At 37.2% G+C, this 17248-nt stretch overlaps 2 protein-coding genes across 3 annotated transcripts in view; both read right to left on the bottom strand.

Moving 5' to 3' along the window:
- Positions 1 to 756: 756 nt before the first annotated feature.
- Positions 757 to 10327, bottom strand: GPR75 (G protein-coupled receptor 75). Its single transcript, XM_051975271.1, has 2 exons — positions 8970 to 10327; positions 757 to 5329 (listed from the first exon to the last, which is right to left on the bottom strand). The coding sequence occupies exon 2, from the start codon at positions 5209 to 5211 to the stop codon at positions 3598 to 3600; it is 1614 nt and encodes a 537-aa protein (XP_051831231.1). The 5' UTR covers positions 5212 to 5329; positions 8970 to 10327; the 3' UTR covers positions 757 to 3597.
- Positions 10328 to 10633: 306 nt separating this feature from the next.
- Positions 10634 to 17248, bottom strand: part of PSME4 (proteasome activator subunit 4) — a 112743-nt gene continuing 106128 nt past the window's right edge. For both annotated transcript variants that reach the window (XR_007950315.1, XM_051975270.1), the window contains one exon: positions 10634 to 16963. The gene's annotated coding sequence lies outside the window, so the exon portion shown is untranslated. The remainder of the gene's footprint in view (positions 16964 to 17248) is intronic.

A 17248-nucleotide genomic window follows, 5' to 3' on the forward strand; every position in this document is an offset into this window, starting at 1 on the left:
TCTTTTTGTTTTTTGTTTCCCTTTAGAATGTAAGCTATTAGAGAGCAGGAGATGTCTTTCCTTTTTGTATTTTTTTTTTTTTTGGTATATTTTCTTTTTGTATCCCAAACTTAGTACATATCTAGAACATAGTAATCACTTAATAAATGCTTGTTGATTTGACTTGAGTTGACTTAGCTCCATACAAAGTCTGAAAAGAAAAAGTACCAGAACATATAACAAAATACTACAAGGATATCTAAGAGAAATGAATAATTAAGTAAATAAACAGATTGATTATAGAATATATATACAGCTTTAGGGTTTGCAAAGCACTTTATAAATATTATCTCATTAGATCCTCACAACCCTGGAAAGTGGATGCTATTATTACTCCCACTTTACCGATGAGGAAAGTGAGGGAGAAAGAAAGTAAATGATTTTTCTTGGGTCACACAACCTAGCAAGTATCTGGCGTGTGCTTGAACTCAGGTCTCTCAGGCTTCAGGTGTAGCATTTTATTCACGGTACCATATCCTTTCTTGTAAGGACAGTAATTACTCCCATGGATGGAGTGTAAAGATTTTCTGTTTTGGAGAGGCTATAAGTTATGAAAGGACTGACTACATTTGATACTTTAAAAGGAAAGTGTGCAAGATATGTGAACATCAGTCTAAAATATCAAAATTCAAATACTGTATACATGATTCTATTTTAATCTCTAAACATAAATTCTCACTGGTTTATTGAGAAGCTTCATTCATTTCCAAACTGACCTTGTATTTTAAAAATGTATTTTAAGTATTATTGACTTAGCAATGTTTGGGACAAAAATTACATATTAGTAAAAATTTACAGCAACATCTAGAGTTCTTTACCATGGATAATGAGAGTCTATTCTCTGTGAAGAAAACACAACTAATCTTTTCATCTCATGAATTCTGCTGTTAAAAGAATTATTTCCATAAGGTTGTGAAGTTCTTTTCAACATACCTTCTTTTACCTAAATGGTAAAAATGTTAATTACATAATACTGAAAGTTTTCTTTACATCCACATCAACTCATTTAAATTAATGATCTCCTTACAAAGTGAAATTCAGAAATTTTGTCATTTTTAATATATTTTAAAAACTTTTAAAGTGTTAGTATAGAAATACAAATTTGGGTTTTTACAGCTAAGAGCAAATATTACAAAATATTTGAAAATACATCACTTTGCATCACAGTAATATATCTATATAACTATATAATTCATTATAATTAACTATTCCCTGCTTTTATTCATATTCAGTTACTTTTTCTTTTCCCTTCATGCCCATTTTAGCCCTTAAAGAAGATATAAGAAATATAAAAGAGACTGAAAGTTTGGCCTTTAGTGTATCATGCAAACCAAAACAAATACATAACTCATAGATAAGAACAAAAAGACTCATTATCTCAAATGTGCATGCAAAATTTTTTCACGTTGTAACCTTTCTATCCAAAAAAGTGGGAACCACGATAGAAAATTACTCCAAATCACAAGCACAAACAAAACTTAATCTTTTAAAATTAGAAATAATTTTTGTAATAATTGTTTTCTGAAGCCACATATTAAATATTCTAACCCCCAAAGCATAGAAATACAATTTAACATAGTTAAAGGAATTTTGCAACTTATTTGGGTAGATTTATATTTGTTAAATAGAGATAACATGTCAACCTATCTCTCAGAGTTTTTTTATGGAAAATAGTATTAATTTAAATGATTAATTAATTAAAATGGTAAAAATCAAAAAACAGAACCAATATGAATGATTAATTTTTTTTTTTACAAGAGTGTTCAGAACTAAAAATGAAGTAAAGGGTAGCGGTTAATTAAAAACAGAAAAACAAACAAACAAACAAAAAAAACCTATTGTGCCTTGAACAAAAATACAAAGACTTTAAAAATGAAGGGGGGAAAAAAAAAAGCAGACATTTATGCAATGTTTTAAGTGCAAGGTGCTTATATAATTTATATAATATTATAATCCTCACAACCACTCTGTGAGGTAGGAGCTAAGATTTTTATTATATCCATTTTACAGATGAACTGAGGCTCAGAGAGATTTAGTGACTTGCCTATGGTCAAACATCTAGTAAATGTTGAAGGCAAAAATTGATCCTATGTCTCTTGACATTGTATCTAGCAATATTTCCATTCTACTATGCTATCCAAAGACTAAAGAAAAATAAAAAAATAAAAAACAAACAAATCAAACCAAACCAAACCCAAAACATTCAAATTAATAGTCAATCAGAAATGAAAATAATGAATGAGCATATATTAGGAACAGAAAGCAATTGAAAACTGTTTCTGAATGTATATATTTTTCAACTACACTAGAATCGCAATGCACAACAAAATAAGTCATCAGTAAAGAAATATTTAATTTTTTTTTTAACCGCTACACATCTGCAACTCATAGATAACTAAAGGACAAAAGATACTTTGAAATGACATTGAAGATAATTTTAATAATTCACTCCTAAGAATTCACTTAGTAAATAAAGACCAACAAAACAAAACTCACAAGTTTGTTATACTTTTGTTATTTCTTGACTACTCTTATTTGTAAAATTGTTAAGCAAAATTCCCATTCCCATTCCAACTTCTTTTCACAAAGGAGTTATTATTGCTTTCCATATAAGATCAGACCAAAACAATTACAGAGATTCATGGTTCCTATTTCATAAAGAGTACTATATAAGGTAGAGCCATATTCCCTAAACTCTTGAATAAAATTATTCATTAATGAAGCATTTAACTTTTAATAAACTCCCAAATCTCTCTCTCTTTTCTTATAACCATTGAATTGACTCAATATGGTACTGTCTACAATAAAGAATGACAATAATTAAGATGTTGCATACTTAGTCTACTGTCTTATTGGACAAGAGGACCTAATGCTTCTGGAAGAAGAACTCTTTAAGTTATGTGCAAAGAATTTTTTATATTCTGCCATAGCAAAACATTCAGTTAAACTATAGGAAAATACTTAAAAAAAATATTTCAAACATTGGAAAAATGCAGACTTCATCATTCCTTCATTAAAAATACTGCCTTCTCAAAAATGCCCTTTAACAAATCTGTTATTTTACATTTTTTAAGAATACAACAAATCCATAATTCAAACACAAATACAGTGATTCTTCTCAAATTGTTGATTTACTATTTTAATGTAATTCACGATAACTTCTTTTGTCTATTCAAAGAGTCAGTATAGACATAATTAATAAAACTATTATTATACAGATCAGGCTATAAATCTAAACAATATATTTTAATGTCAACCTTTACAATTTCCAGAAAAAATGCAAAGGAATCACTAAATACAAATTTTCATTCAAGGGCAAATAACTGAGCATTCATAGGTTTAAAAAATCAATTGGCAATTGGTAATTATTTGCATCTTTAATTTTAGTTTAGAACTGCAAATGATTGCCTACATTCATTCATTCATTCTCTCTCTCTCTCCCTCCCTCCCTCTCTTCTTCCCTCCTTGTTCCCTCCCAGATACACTTAAATGAAATACTTTTAAAATGGGTTGTAAATTCAAAGGAAGCTTAAACAAGATTCTATAGTCTCTACTGTGTCAAACTGAGGGAATTGGAATTTGCTTGGCAGAAATGCTGTCACAGTCTTGCATTAAATCATTAGTGGTGTGATAATGCTTAGCGATGTTCATTTTAGTAAATCCAAAAGCATTTACTGGTTGTACACTATTTGGGGTGCTCACCTCTTGGGATGGGCTACTGTTGTAAATGCTGTAATAAGGTTCAATTCGAGTATTGATGGGGGTTGAACTGCTCTGAGCACAGTGCTGATGTCCAGCTGAGACCTTGGGGCTCAGAACACTTTCTTTTGAGTGACTTGGACCACAAGCTTGGTCCACAAACTTTTTCTGAGGTTTTGGAGACAACATGTAGGCTGAGTTGGTTTCATGATGGGAGGACTTGTTCCTATTGACTTCCAGGCTCCCTTTGCCTATAGCTCGAAGCCTGGTCTTCTGTTTGCAGCAACAAAAGCCCAGGGCTATATACTGGAAGCACCAGAGGACTTTCCTCCTCAGACCTGCGCTGTTCCGAGAGTATATAAAAGGGTTTAATCCTGATTTGAAAAATATGAGAGTAAATCCAAACAGTTCAAACTGGTAAAAGATAAAGCTCCCGCTGCTTGACAGAACTAACTGTACCAGAGAAATACCCAAGGGAAGGCAGCAAAGCAGCACAGATAGCACAATGACTACACATGTAACAACGGCTCTAGAATCCTTTGCAGTGGACAGATTGACAGCAGAGACTAGCTGGAGTCGACTGGCTGCAGGAGTTGGTAACTGGTTGGAACACTGCGTGTATCCATGGGTCTGTACGTGCTGTGGTTTGTTGAAGTTCTGGTTCCTATATAAAGCTGGTCCAGCACCCTGGATGCTGTCCGCACCTCCCATCTGGCACCTTCCCATGAATGGCTGAGGTCTGGAAGCATCCACGGTGATGACTGGAGGGCATTTTCTTACCTGAGCATTTTTCCTCAGAGCCTGAGCAATCATGATATAGGAGACAGAGACCACCACCACACAAAAGGTGAAATCAACCACATACAGAGAAAGGATGGTTTTGCCTTCTCTGGTAATCAAACTGGACATGGGGAGACAGAGGTGTGACTTGCTAGTTTTCAGTGTAGCCAGGGCAGCGAGGGTGAAGCTAGTAGCCCAAAGAAGTAAAGTAAGGATCAATGTACACGGGAAGGAGGCAGTGCGATTAGGTTGCTTCCCCAGCACCATTCGAAGTCGGTGAAGGGCAATCACTGCCACTGTTTTGAGGGACATGATGATGAAGCCAGAACTTGTGAGGTGAAAGGTGAAACAAAAAGCATCAGGGATATTGGCAGTTGAACTAAAGAATAGCACAAAAGTGAACATGGGAGTTGTCATTCCACAAATGAAGAGGTCACAGAAGGACAAGTTCAGAATCATGAAATCAAAGTTGGTCCTGAACTTCCTGAAAGCTGGGTCAAAGAAGGACATGAAAACAATAATGTTGCCATAGGAACCCATGAAGAAGATGATAACAAGCAGGAAGGTACAAGTCACCAAGGTAGCTGTGTGAATGATCTCCTGAAGATCTTCCTGGAAATAGGTGCTGTTGCCTTTTGGGGAGAATGGCAAGGTGGTATTGGGAACTATCTGAAGGTGGTCTGTCAAATTCATTTTCAGAAAAAAAAATATCTCTTTCCTCTGCACCAAATAAGTATGAAAGGAAAAGGAGTCAGAACCTCAACTCAGAAATAAGCTGGTAAATATCAAAACAGGTCCAAGGTAGATGAGTCTGCACACAAAAATGAATGTTGAAAAACAGAAAAGTCAATGCAGAGAAAATATATTCCTGAAAATACAGAGTAACATCATTTTGTACAAAGTACAGTCTTTTTTCTTTTTTCTTTTTTTTGACCCAAGAGCTTACGTGCAGAATACAGTATTCCCCACAAAGGCAAACAGATCATTCCCAATTCCTGATATGTGTATACCCTTCTCTAACTTCCATGGATCATAAATAAAGCCTGTTCTTTCTCCACGGAATAACCCTTAGTTCCTACTTTTACTTTTTATTTTTCTCCTTCCTACTTTATTTCTTCTGTTCTCTGCTATCCCTAGTTAATCTATGGCAAATTCTAAGGTACTCCATATCCTGCTCAGTGAAACCCTGAAGCAAACCATTCAATTGTAGTCTTAGTATATATTTTATTTATTTATTTTTTAAAATAACTTTTTATTGATAGAACTCATGCCAGGGTAATTTTTTACAGCATTATCCCTTACATTCTTAGTATATATTTTAAATGAGTATATTTTGTTATATATTTTGAAAAGGGATTTTTAATTGTCTCCTAGTCCCAAAAATATATCTTAGAACTTATTTCATTTGCACTCAGTTAAAAAGCAACTTTCTTTTTAAGAATTAAGGGCTTGAAAGATAGAAGACGCAGTGTTCTAGTTCCAGCTGTAGAACCAATTATTTGTTTTACATAGAGCCTATTTCTTTATCTCTAAGTTAAGAGATAGGACTATAGGTACCTTCTTTTTGATTGCCACACATATTTATGAATACTGAAATACTTCAATTTGATTCAATGAACAAGTATTAAGCATTGGGAAACAAAGACAGATAAAATATTGCTTGTCCACAGGTAAAATCTAGCTACTTCAGGAAAGCACTATGAATTATGTACAACTATTTCAAATTCATAAATTATGTAAATATTCCTTAATTTGTAATTTTTAATATGAGACAACATGATATAGCGGCAAAAACAGTGAATTTAGAATCAGATGACCTGAGTTCAAATTCTGACTCTATTATTATTATTTGTAGAATAATATTTGTATAATTGAAGTCCCATCAATCTCTGGGCTTAGGTTTTCTCAGGTAGACAATAAATGGTCAAGTAATTTCTGTTTTTCCTTTCTCCTTAAATCTTGCTTCTATCTAAGCAAATTAATCTGAGATAGAAGGCTTGTTTGCCTCTGTGGGTACAGAAAGATGGAAGAAATTTTTGTATCACATTTCTCAGATAAAGGTTTGATATCCAAAATATAGGAATAACAGAAATGAGCTCAAAATCAGTTCTTTAGTAATAAAATAGTCAAAGGATATGAACACTTCTCAAAAGATGTGCAAATAACCATATGAAAAAATACTCCAGAGATGCCTCAAAATAAGAGAAATGCAAATCAAAATAACTGAGATGACACCAGTGCCACTTAATTCATGCTTTATACTTACCAGGTCTGACTTCTAACACAGGATGCCCTAATGAGAATAGGCATTTGTCCATCTATAGTTGCTGTAGCTATACTCATCACAGACTTTTTTTTTTGCATTGATGTTTAATATAAATTTTGCAGATTTCCACACATCTCAGACCCATTTGTGTCCAAATTGACTCTCAATTTGAGGTGCCTCCAGTGAACTCTATCCATCTTCCTCTCCTCCCTCCCAAAAGGTTCTGAGCTATTTTGGAGTTGCCAAAGTGCTTCCAACACCTGAAATGTCTCTTTTAAGCTTAAATCAAATTCAGGCATTAACTAAAGGATAACTTGGAGATTATTCATCTTTTCTGGTCTCTTCAGCTGCTAATGACTTTCCTTCTGAGACTATCTTCTATCAATTCTGTAATGACTTACCCTCTGAGACTACCTTCTCTCTGGTCTGTGTACACACACACACACACACACACACACACACACACCCCTCTCACTGTATCTCCTAGGCTTAGCAAAGTACCTAAACATAGCAGGCATTTAATAAATGCTTGTTTTTGAATCAAATTTCTCAAATAAAGGTTTGATATCCAAAATATAGGAACAACAGAAATGAGCTCAAAATCAGTTCTTTAGTAATAAAATGGTCAAAGGATATGAACACTTCTCAAAAGATGTGCAAATAACCATATGAAAAAATACTCCAGAGATGCCTTAAAATAAGAGAAATGCAAATCAAAATAACTGAGATGACACCAAGAAAATTTGGCAAAGATGATAAAAGATGAAAGTAGTCAATCTTGGAGGATTTATGGACAGACACACTAATATATTGTTGGTAAAGTTTAGAAAAATTTAATCAGGAAAACCATTTTGGAAAGCAATCAGGAATTAGGCAAATAAAATGGATTAAAAGTTCATTCACTCTGACCTTGAGATTTCATTACTAAGGAATATACTCCAAGGAGGTCACTGATAAAAGGAAAAGCCCACATGCGCCAAAACATATTAGTAACTCTTTTTGTGTAGCAAAGAATTGGAAATTAATTCTATGTCTATCAGTTGGGGTTGTGATCAAATTATGATATATGTTAAGTATGGAATACAATGGGATATATCTGTTCTGTAAGAAATGACACATATAATGAATGAGAAGCATAGGAAGATTTTCATGAATTGATGCAAAGTGAAGTAAGCAGAATCAGGAAAACAATATTAACAAGGAAACCACATCATAAAAGGAAGGAACCACAGAATAGTTGGGAAATGAATGTTTTAAAGTTACTAAAAAAAACCACCTTAACCCTAAATAAGAGATAGGAGAAAATACCCTCCCACACCCTACTTTGTAGAAGTTGATATGGAAGATCATATATAATCAGATTTTTCAATATATGTGTTAGTTTTAGGGGAAGAATAGAGGAAGTAGGTCTTATGGAAAGGTTGCTTAGGTTCTATAAAAACAAAAGATGTCAATAAAATTTTAAAAATATGCTTCATCATAACTATTATAGAAAAATTTCCAATATATATATTCATCTCTTGAATTCCTTCACTATTCCTATGAGGGAGCAGCTGGCTTATTCCACATTTCTATTACAGGGAAAAGACAAATCAAGTTGCTGGAGTGATCTTATAACACTTTGAGGACAACTACTGCAGTTCCTGCAGCTTCACTGCAAGAATTCTGGGTGGAAAAAACAACCTGGCACATGCCAGGCTCCTTTGTCTTTAAAAAAATTCAAGAAAATGCCTCTGTCAAACTTCCCACACTTGGACGTTCTACTTGTCTCTAATCCTAGGTAGTCCCTTATTCACGTCTGGGAAAGAGACGACTAGTCTTTGGCATTAAAAAAAAATGTGTATATCAGTCGGAGGGGAAATACTTTGGAGGGCAGGAGGGCCGAGATGCAGGCACCTCGATGCGGGAAGCAGAAACAGGGACGCCAGGGCCTGCTGTGGAGAGAAGTGAGGGACGCAAGCTTCCAAGTAGATCGGAGGAATAACGGAGGTTGGAGCTACGAAAGAGATGCCGTATTAACTGAGGGATCTCGGCTGGGACGCGGAGGAGCCTGCAACGGGGAGGATCCCTGGAGATCAAAGGGGCAGACAGGGGAACCGCCTGCGGACCTGGGCCCTAGACACATCCCACCTCCCACTACGGCATCCCACCCCGCAGGGCCCAGTCTTCCCTTACGGCCTCTCACCTGCCTGCGGCACCTCTTTTTCCATTCCGGGCCCAGGAGTCGCGATGCTGGGCCCAATGCAGCGGCAGCCAGGGGACGCGGGGCACTAGGCATCCGCGCCATCTCGGCCACCTCCGCGAAGGAGGCTGGGGGCGGAGAGACTCCGGGAAAGAGCGCAGGGAGGAGGGAGCGCCGCCCCCCCACCCCCGTTTTATCTCATCCTTCCCATCTCGACCTGTCCCTTCCCCGGGTTCATTCCAAACTCTTCAGCCGCTTCCCCCGGCTCTCAGCCCGCTCCCGGACTCACAGCACAGTCCCTCGGGGTAGCTGCTTGCCACATCCCCCGCAGCTCCGGCGCCCCTTCCTCTTCCCACCTTGGTTGGGGGCTCGCGACGGAAAAGCGGAAGGCTCGCATTTGACAGGAATCCTGTGGTCCCCCACCCCCTCTCCCAGGTCCTCGGCCCGGCCCCCGGGGTGACCAGATCCCGCAACCAGTCCTTCCGTACGGCCCCCTCAAAATCTCGATACGGCGCAGGCGGCTTTCCTGCATCCCGAGGCTCCCTCGCCCCTCCCGCACAAATAGGGGTTTATTTGCCCTCCGAGGACTTAGGTACAGGTCCCGGGGCTGCAGGGCTCGCCGAAAGCTGAGACGATGTGGGATAAGGTCAGGTTTCCAGGGCTGGAACGAACCCGAGAGGCCACCTCATCTCACTACCACCTGTGCCCGAGCACGAATTCCCCGCTCCTCCATACCCCGCACGGGAGCTGGGGGAGATACAGGGCACTAAAGAGGGGACAAGTGTAAGTTAGGAGAGAATTCATGTGGAGAGGAGAAAGGGAGGAGGGACTGGTAAACGTGGAGACAGGTTTCCGCCTTCTCAGCAGCTTGTCCTGGCTGGAGGCCGGTGGGTCAGGAACGCGCGGCCGGACCACAAGTGGTTTCTCCTGCGCCTGTCATTCATGCTAAATCACGCAGATTCCAGAGATTCGTTCCGCCCCCTTTCCTGGGCACCCAGGAGCAGAACCAGACTTCTGGCCTAACTAGAGAATAACAGCAGCTTCTGTCATGCGAAGAGGTTTGTGCTTTAAGTGACAAACTCTTGTGTCTCTACAGGTCACCTCTCAAATGGCTCTCCTGCATACATCAGGAATTCCAGGCCCTCCGGCTCCTTCCATTTTATCACAGAAGCAAGTGATTAACAAATAAATAAATGCCAAGTCGCCAGTACCGGGAAACACCCGGGCACTTAACTCTGTGATTTTGAACTAATTAACTTTCTGAGCCTTAGTTAACTCAGTTGTAAACTAGAATTATATCTATCTCATGGGATGTTGGGACACTCAAATATAAATTATGCCAACTCCGCAAACTTGAAAGTATTATGTGATTATTTTTGTTGTTCAATCGTTTCAGTGGTGTCTGACTCTCCCTAGCTGTTAGCTTTTGAGGTTTTCTTGGCAAAGATACCGGAGTAATTTGCCATTTCCTCCTCCAGTTCATTTTACAGATGAGGAAATTGAGCCAAATGGGTTTAAGTGACTTGCCCCAGGATTATATATTGAGTATTTTAGGTCAGATTTGAAATCAGGAAGGGTAATCCGTACTTCAGTTCCAGGGCTCTATTCACTTTCTGCCCCCATGGTTATTTTAGGTGGTCAGAAAACAAAATCACCCTAAAAATCACCAGTGTTAACATTTTAATTTTAAGTCCAATAGTTGCATGACAGGAAAACAGGAAAGCAAATAAAAGGGTAAATCATGACTGTAATAGGTGGGCTTTCTGATCATGAATTATGACAAAAGTAAAAAAGTTCTTCACTTCCTCCATGGTGAAACTAATTTAAGCCAAGTTAAACCAACATGGCATAGTGGATAGAGTTAGGTCTTGGAACCAGCCATATTTGACATATAAGGGTTGTGTGATACAAGGCAAATCACTTCACTCTCTCAGTGTTATAAGCAAATCTCTAAGGCACTAAATAGCTGACCTACAATAACAGGAAATTTCCTCAGCTGGGAATTGCCTGTATTCATGAAATCACAGATTCACTTCCAGAATCTTTATTCCTCATTTAAACCAGTTTTAGACTGGAAAAAAAATATTCCACATACATTCCCTCCATTCTTCCCTTTTCTACTAGAACTTCCTGTAGGGCAGGGAAAGTATTATTTTTATAAACCCAGCATTCAGAACATTATGTCCAAACCTATGATTTCATTGTGATAGGGAAATCAGTGAAAAAACTTTCACAGGTAGCAACAATTCTTCTGTCATTTGCAGCCTTAGAGATTTCGCCTGGAGGCCCTGAGGGATTAAATGACTTGTCCAGTTATACAACCAGTATTAAAAAAAGGGAAGACTTAGAACCAAGCTTTCCAGACTCCACGTACAGCCCTTTATCAGAATATAAGGTCTCCAGCCTTGCACATAAGGAGCTTGATACATTTATTACTAAATTAAATTCTTTCAAAGAGTACACAATGTCTGAAATGGATTGTCGATATTAATATCTGACTCTAGGAATCTGAAATCTGATAGTTTTGCCATTATCAAACAATGTTTATTGTGCACCAATATACATGCTGCTAATGCCAGACACAGCAAATCAGATAATAATGGAAGTTGGACTTAACCCAGATAATCCATATGCAGGGACTATTACCAACCTTACTAAACCATCTTCCTATTTTAACCAATTCCATAATAGATTACTTACAAAAAAATTTTGGTTTTGAATATTTGTTTTACCAGCTATAAACATCAAAGCTGCTAAGTTCCAAAACAAATGGCTGGAATGTTATTTCTTTTTTCCCTTCTAGTCCATCCTACTTTAAGAAAAAAAGAGCATAAAAATATAGAAAATCTTAGGCACCTCGATAATCATTAATTAGATAAACAATTCTTGAATAATTTGAAGATTATGTTCTCAAAAAATTGAGTTTGACTAGTACATGTATATAGTTTGTATATAGTTTTAAGGTTTGCAAAGCACTTTACATATTATCATTTAATTCGATCCTCGCAATAATCTTAAGGCAGGTGTTCTCATCATTCCCATTTTATATATAAGGAAACTGAGCCTGAGAGCTTAAAGTGACTTGCCATGGTCACAGGGCAGGATACCAATAGAACACTCAAGACCATTATTCTTACCACTTTGCTTCCTTTCAGAAGTATCAAAAATTAACATGCAATTCACATCCCCCCTTTTCAGCTACTCTAGACAACACATTCTTTTTATGTCATAACAAGTAGTGTGACATAACATGCAACTGGACTTGGAGTCAAGAAGAGCTTGGGTTTGAGCCCAATATATATATAGGTTGCATGGCCCCTGGGCAAGTCACAGGTAACTCTTTAAAGCAGAAATTCATCAATTCAACTCTAAGAACTCATTTTTAAAAAAATAACCTGATTTGGTTCCTTTTGTTTGTCCATTTAAAAACATCCTGAGAAGGGTTCCAAAGGTTTGTCCCATTAGCAAAGAATTTCTCTCTCTCTCTCTCTCACACACACACACACACACACACACACACACAGACACACTAGAAACTGTTCTAAACCCATAAATTGCTTAATAGTTGCTGGTGTCTCTTGGTGTGGGATCACAGTTGCTGGCCCAGAGTAGGCACTTAATAAATGTATGTTGATTTAGTAGAGTTAGTTCTTTTCAACCCAGAAGTGCTCTACAGAGTCACAGGTTTGGGCAAAAAAACAGTCAAAGTTTTTTATATGTATAAAAAGTGGCAGTAGGGTCTTAGACCCTAGAGATATAATGGAAAATGACTGGATATAACTGTTAAAATTCAGGAAATTCCATATCATTTACCAAAATAAGAAATTTCCTCATTTTCATTCTGTTTTTATATAGATTTTAGCCAATTCATTTTCAAACCTTGGAATGCACAGATAAAGAACGACACTTCCTACCAAATATACTTCCAGTTGAGGGAAACAATGAAGGGAGAGTATCACGCTTCATCATCATAGAATGTTACACTAGTCAAGCTTGGGTAGTGGGACTTTTGCAGTCATTTAATTCTTCCATTTTCACGCAAAAAGAAATTAAGTCCCAGAGGAACTAAATGCCTTGCCAATGATCACACAGATTGTGGCTAAGCCAGGACTAGAACTTAAATTTCCTGACTCTTGCCATGTTCTATTTAGATTTTAAAATAAATAATTAGACTAATATGCACCTATATCTTTGAACGAAGGCCATCATTTCTAATGTTTTATGTAAGTTTGCTTGTTCAAAGACAGCAAGGAAAGGAACAAACATTTCTGAAGTGTCTATTATGTTCCAGACACTTTGCTAAGTGCTTTACAGATATTGTCTTATTGATCCTCACAACACCCCTATGACATAAGATGCTATAATGATCCCCATATTACAGTTGAGGAAACCGAGGCAGCCAGGTTAAGAAGCCTAACCAGGTTACACAGCTAATAAATGTCTGAAGATGGACTCCTTGTTGCCTTCATCTGAATACTCACTAATTTATCAATAATGATAACCTGCAATGTCCTAAGTATAGGGAGTTCCCTCCCAGGTGGGACTTAGATTTTGCCAATACACGTCTTAGCCAAAAAAAGGTCTTAACCTTCTCTGCAATATATCATCCTACACTTGTTTTCTTTTTCTTTTTGAGAGAGAATTGGAATTAAGTGACTTGCCCAGGGTCACACAGTTAGGAAGTGTTGAGCATCTGGGGCTGAATTCAAACTGGTCCTCCTGACTCCAGGGCTGGTCCTCTAATCATTGTACCATCTAGATACCCCACTACAATATGTCATCTTAAAAGGACGGCTTAGAGCACTGAGATGAAGTGACTTGCCCAAGGTCACACAGTCAATATTCATCAGAGGGGGATTTGAACTTATCTTCCTAGCTCGTTATTGACTCTACTATGTTACCTTTCATCAATGGCCTTTCCAAAATATGGTATCCGGAACTGTGCAATTTCAAATGTGGTCTAAACAAGGAGCCTATGTAGTAATGACAATGATAGAACACCTTCAGGGATGGAAAGTGCTTTAAACAAACTTACTTGAATCTCACAACACTCTTATTCCAGTCTTACAGATGAGGAAACTAAGGCTCAAAGGGGCTGTTACTTAACACTGTATAGCCATTATGTGTTGAGGAAGATTTTGAACCCAGCTCTTCATGCTTCCACCTCCAGCCTACTATCTACTATGCTCAATTGCCTCTATAGGAGGAGGATCACCACTGTAGTTCTGGACATCTCTTCCTCACTACAGATTAAGACTACATGAGCTTTATTTATTTGTTGTATCAATATATACAGAGGAAGTGAGGTATACATTGTCAGGGGTGCCTGGGTTCCTCACCTACTTCTGCCACTTTCCAAGCTGATCTCTCTGCCAGCCTGCAGTCTTTTGCCTTTCCAATCCATTCTCCACAGTTGCCAAACTAATGCTTCAAAAGCACAGATCTAATATTTTCACTCCACTGGAGCTGAAGAAGCTCCAGTGGTTTCCTGTTGCTGTTCAGATGGATGGATGTAAGAAGCATTCCATTTAGGAGCTAAGAGCTTTCCACTTTAATGTGCTAAGGAACTGGCAACAGAAGGGGAGTAGTGGCCAGGAAGGTATGTTGATCTAACAAATGGCTAGGCCAATGAGTAGGGCCTTAGAGGAGAGTGATATAACTGCAGGAACAATAGCTAAATTCCCCTCATCATGGTTCTGAAAGCGGAGTGGAGAGAGTGGAAAAAGATAACCCCAGGCAAATATTTAAACTAGTATTAAACATACCACATGTGGCTCACAACATTTTCAAGGGTCACCCGAGATTGAAATCTTCCCCACACACTAACTTTATATTTTCTTTATATGGCATTTGCAAATATGTACTACATATATGTATTTTAAAGGCAGACTATTATGTCTAAAGTCAACCTCAAAGTTAAAAGCATCAAGTCCTTCTGAAATAAGCTGCTTGAGGCTATCAAGTCATTACACTTTAGTATCTGAGGTAACTCAGACTATATATAAATTGTAGAGAAAATGCTGACTTGTTTCTGTAGAAGAAATTTCCTTGGCTGGAAGGTCCATATACTAAGGCAATCACAGGTCCAATCTCTATCACTATATATGACATATACTTACATTTACATGTTTCCTTGTTAGAATGTAAACTTCTGGAGGGCATTTCATATTTGTCTTTGTAGCACTAGAGCACCTAGCACAGTACCTAGTACACAGTAGGCATTAAATAAAGAGGATCTCAGAATCGGAAATCTAGGATTATAAGGCACCTCAGGAACCATGTTTGACTGATTAACTGGTTCAATTGAAAAGATAGAAATAGATGAGAATAGTGAAATTACTTTATATTTACTTTGCATATATTTCATATCTACTTATACAGACCATTTTATTAAAAAAAAAAACACTATCTCTGGTTTCTGACACAGAGAGGTATAAAATAAAAGCTTATTGATAATAACCCTGTGACTCTGGGTAACTCACTTAATCTCTCAAGATGCTCTAGAGACACCCTAAGACTTTTCTGCTATTTTCTAATTAACAGATTGTGATCTACAACCACAGAAATGAATTCACATGTCCTTTTTCATAGGTACTGTTGTGTCCCAAGATAGATACATATGGAGTCTGCAGTCTATGAAAACGCCAGTTCTTCAGATGAACTGCTGTCTTCATAGCATCTTGTGGTATACTTGTCAAGCTGATTTTTAAAAATCCTAAATGGAAGACTTTTTATTTGTCTCTATTAAAGTTCACCAAGTGAGATTCAGTATAGAGTTCTAATCTATCAAGATCTTTTGGGACTTTTGCCATCTAAATATTATTGATCCCTTCCAGTTTTGTGTTTATCACTGATAAAAATATCAAACAGCATAGAACAACACTTACATTCCTGGAGCACTCTTACTTCCAAATGAACCTCACAATAGAAATGTTTACTCTTTGAAGCCAGCCATCCAATCAGTTCCAGATTCATCCAATTGTATTACCTAACCAGTATCTTGAGTTCTATACACAAGAACAGCATGAGTTACTGTGTCAAATCCTTTGTTAAAAATCCTAGTAAACTATATTTCCAGCATCCCTCTGAAATACCAGTGTCCAAAAAGGAAAGGAAGTTAGTCAGATATGAGCTGTCCTTGATGAAGCCATGATGATACTTAATGATCACTACTTTTTCTACAGTTTTTTTAGTACTGACATTTCTTTAGTACTATTTTCTAAAATTTTCTAGGAACCCAAGTTAAGCTTGCTTATAGTTTGACCCACAATTTTTAGATTCTCATCTTCCCTTTTAAAAATCAAAACAACAAATAATCTTTTTCAATCTTGAGGATTTTTTAAGGACCTTTCAGAGATTACTGATAAATTGCTTAACAATCATATCTGTCAGTTCTTTCAATACCTGAGATTAGTTCCTCTGAGCCAGATGACAAATTCAACAAGGGCAATTAGATACTCTCTTACTATCCCTCTGATTCTCTTAGGTTATTAACTCTTTATTATCCATTTTTCTACTTTTTTTTTTTTTTTTTTTTTGCAGTCCAGATATCATTCTCCTTCATAGACCAGGATGGTAAAAGGCCTTGAATTTCTATGATGAGGATTAACTGAAGGGACTGAGAATGCTTATCCTGTAGAAGAGCAAACTCAGGGCAAGTAATGATTGTTTTCAAGTATTTGAAGAGGTAAGTGGCAAAGAGATTAAACTTGTTCTGTCTTCTGAGGATGAATAGAAACAACAGGTAGAAAAATAAAGAGGCAAATTTAGGCTTATCATCTGGGAAAACTTCCTAACAATTTTGGATATCCATAAGTGAAATAGGCTGCTTTGGAAAGTATCGGTTCCTCCTCATTGGAGGTCTTCATGCAGAGGTTAGATGACCACTAGATGACCACTTGTTGAGTATTTTGTAGTAGAGAATCCTTTTCAGGTCTAAGTTAGGCTAGATGGTCAACGAGGATTTTTCCAACTCTGAAAGTCTTGATTCAGTGATTCTGCAGAAAAAAACAGAAGCAAAATAAGAGTTGAACAACTCTGCCTCCTTTCATCTACCCTGAGCAATAGTCAATGGTCTTAATGCCTTCTTTGATCCTCTTTTCCCCAAATTAGCCTTTTAAAAAATCTTTTTGTTGACCTCATCTTTCTCCCTAACCTGAGCTGATGGTGAATCCTACCATTCCTGACACTCTGCTTACAGAACTTTGCTGATTTTGTATTTCATATTCATTACCTGCCCTGTTTCCATCTTATGTACATGTCTTATAAAAATCTAAGTTGGT

Source organism: Antechinus flavipes, chromosome 2 (assembly GCF_016432865.1).
Source record: "Antechinus flavipes isolate AdamAnt ecotype Samford, QLD, Australia chromosome 2, AdamAnt_v2, whole genome shotgun sequence".
In the NCBI taxonomy this organism is placed as follows: Eukaryota; Metazoa; Chordata; class Mammalia; order Dasyuromorphia; family Dasyuridae; genus Antechinus; species Antechinus flavipes.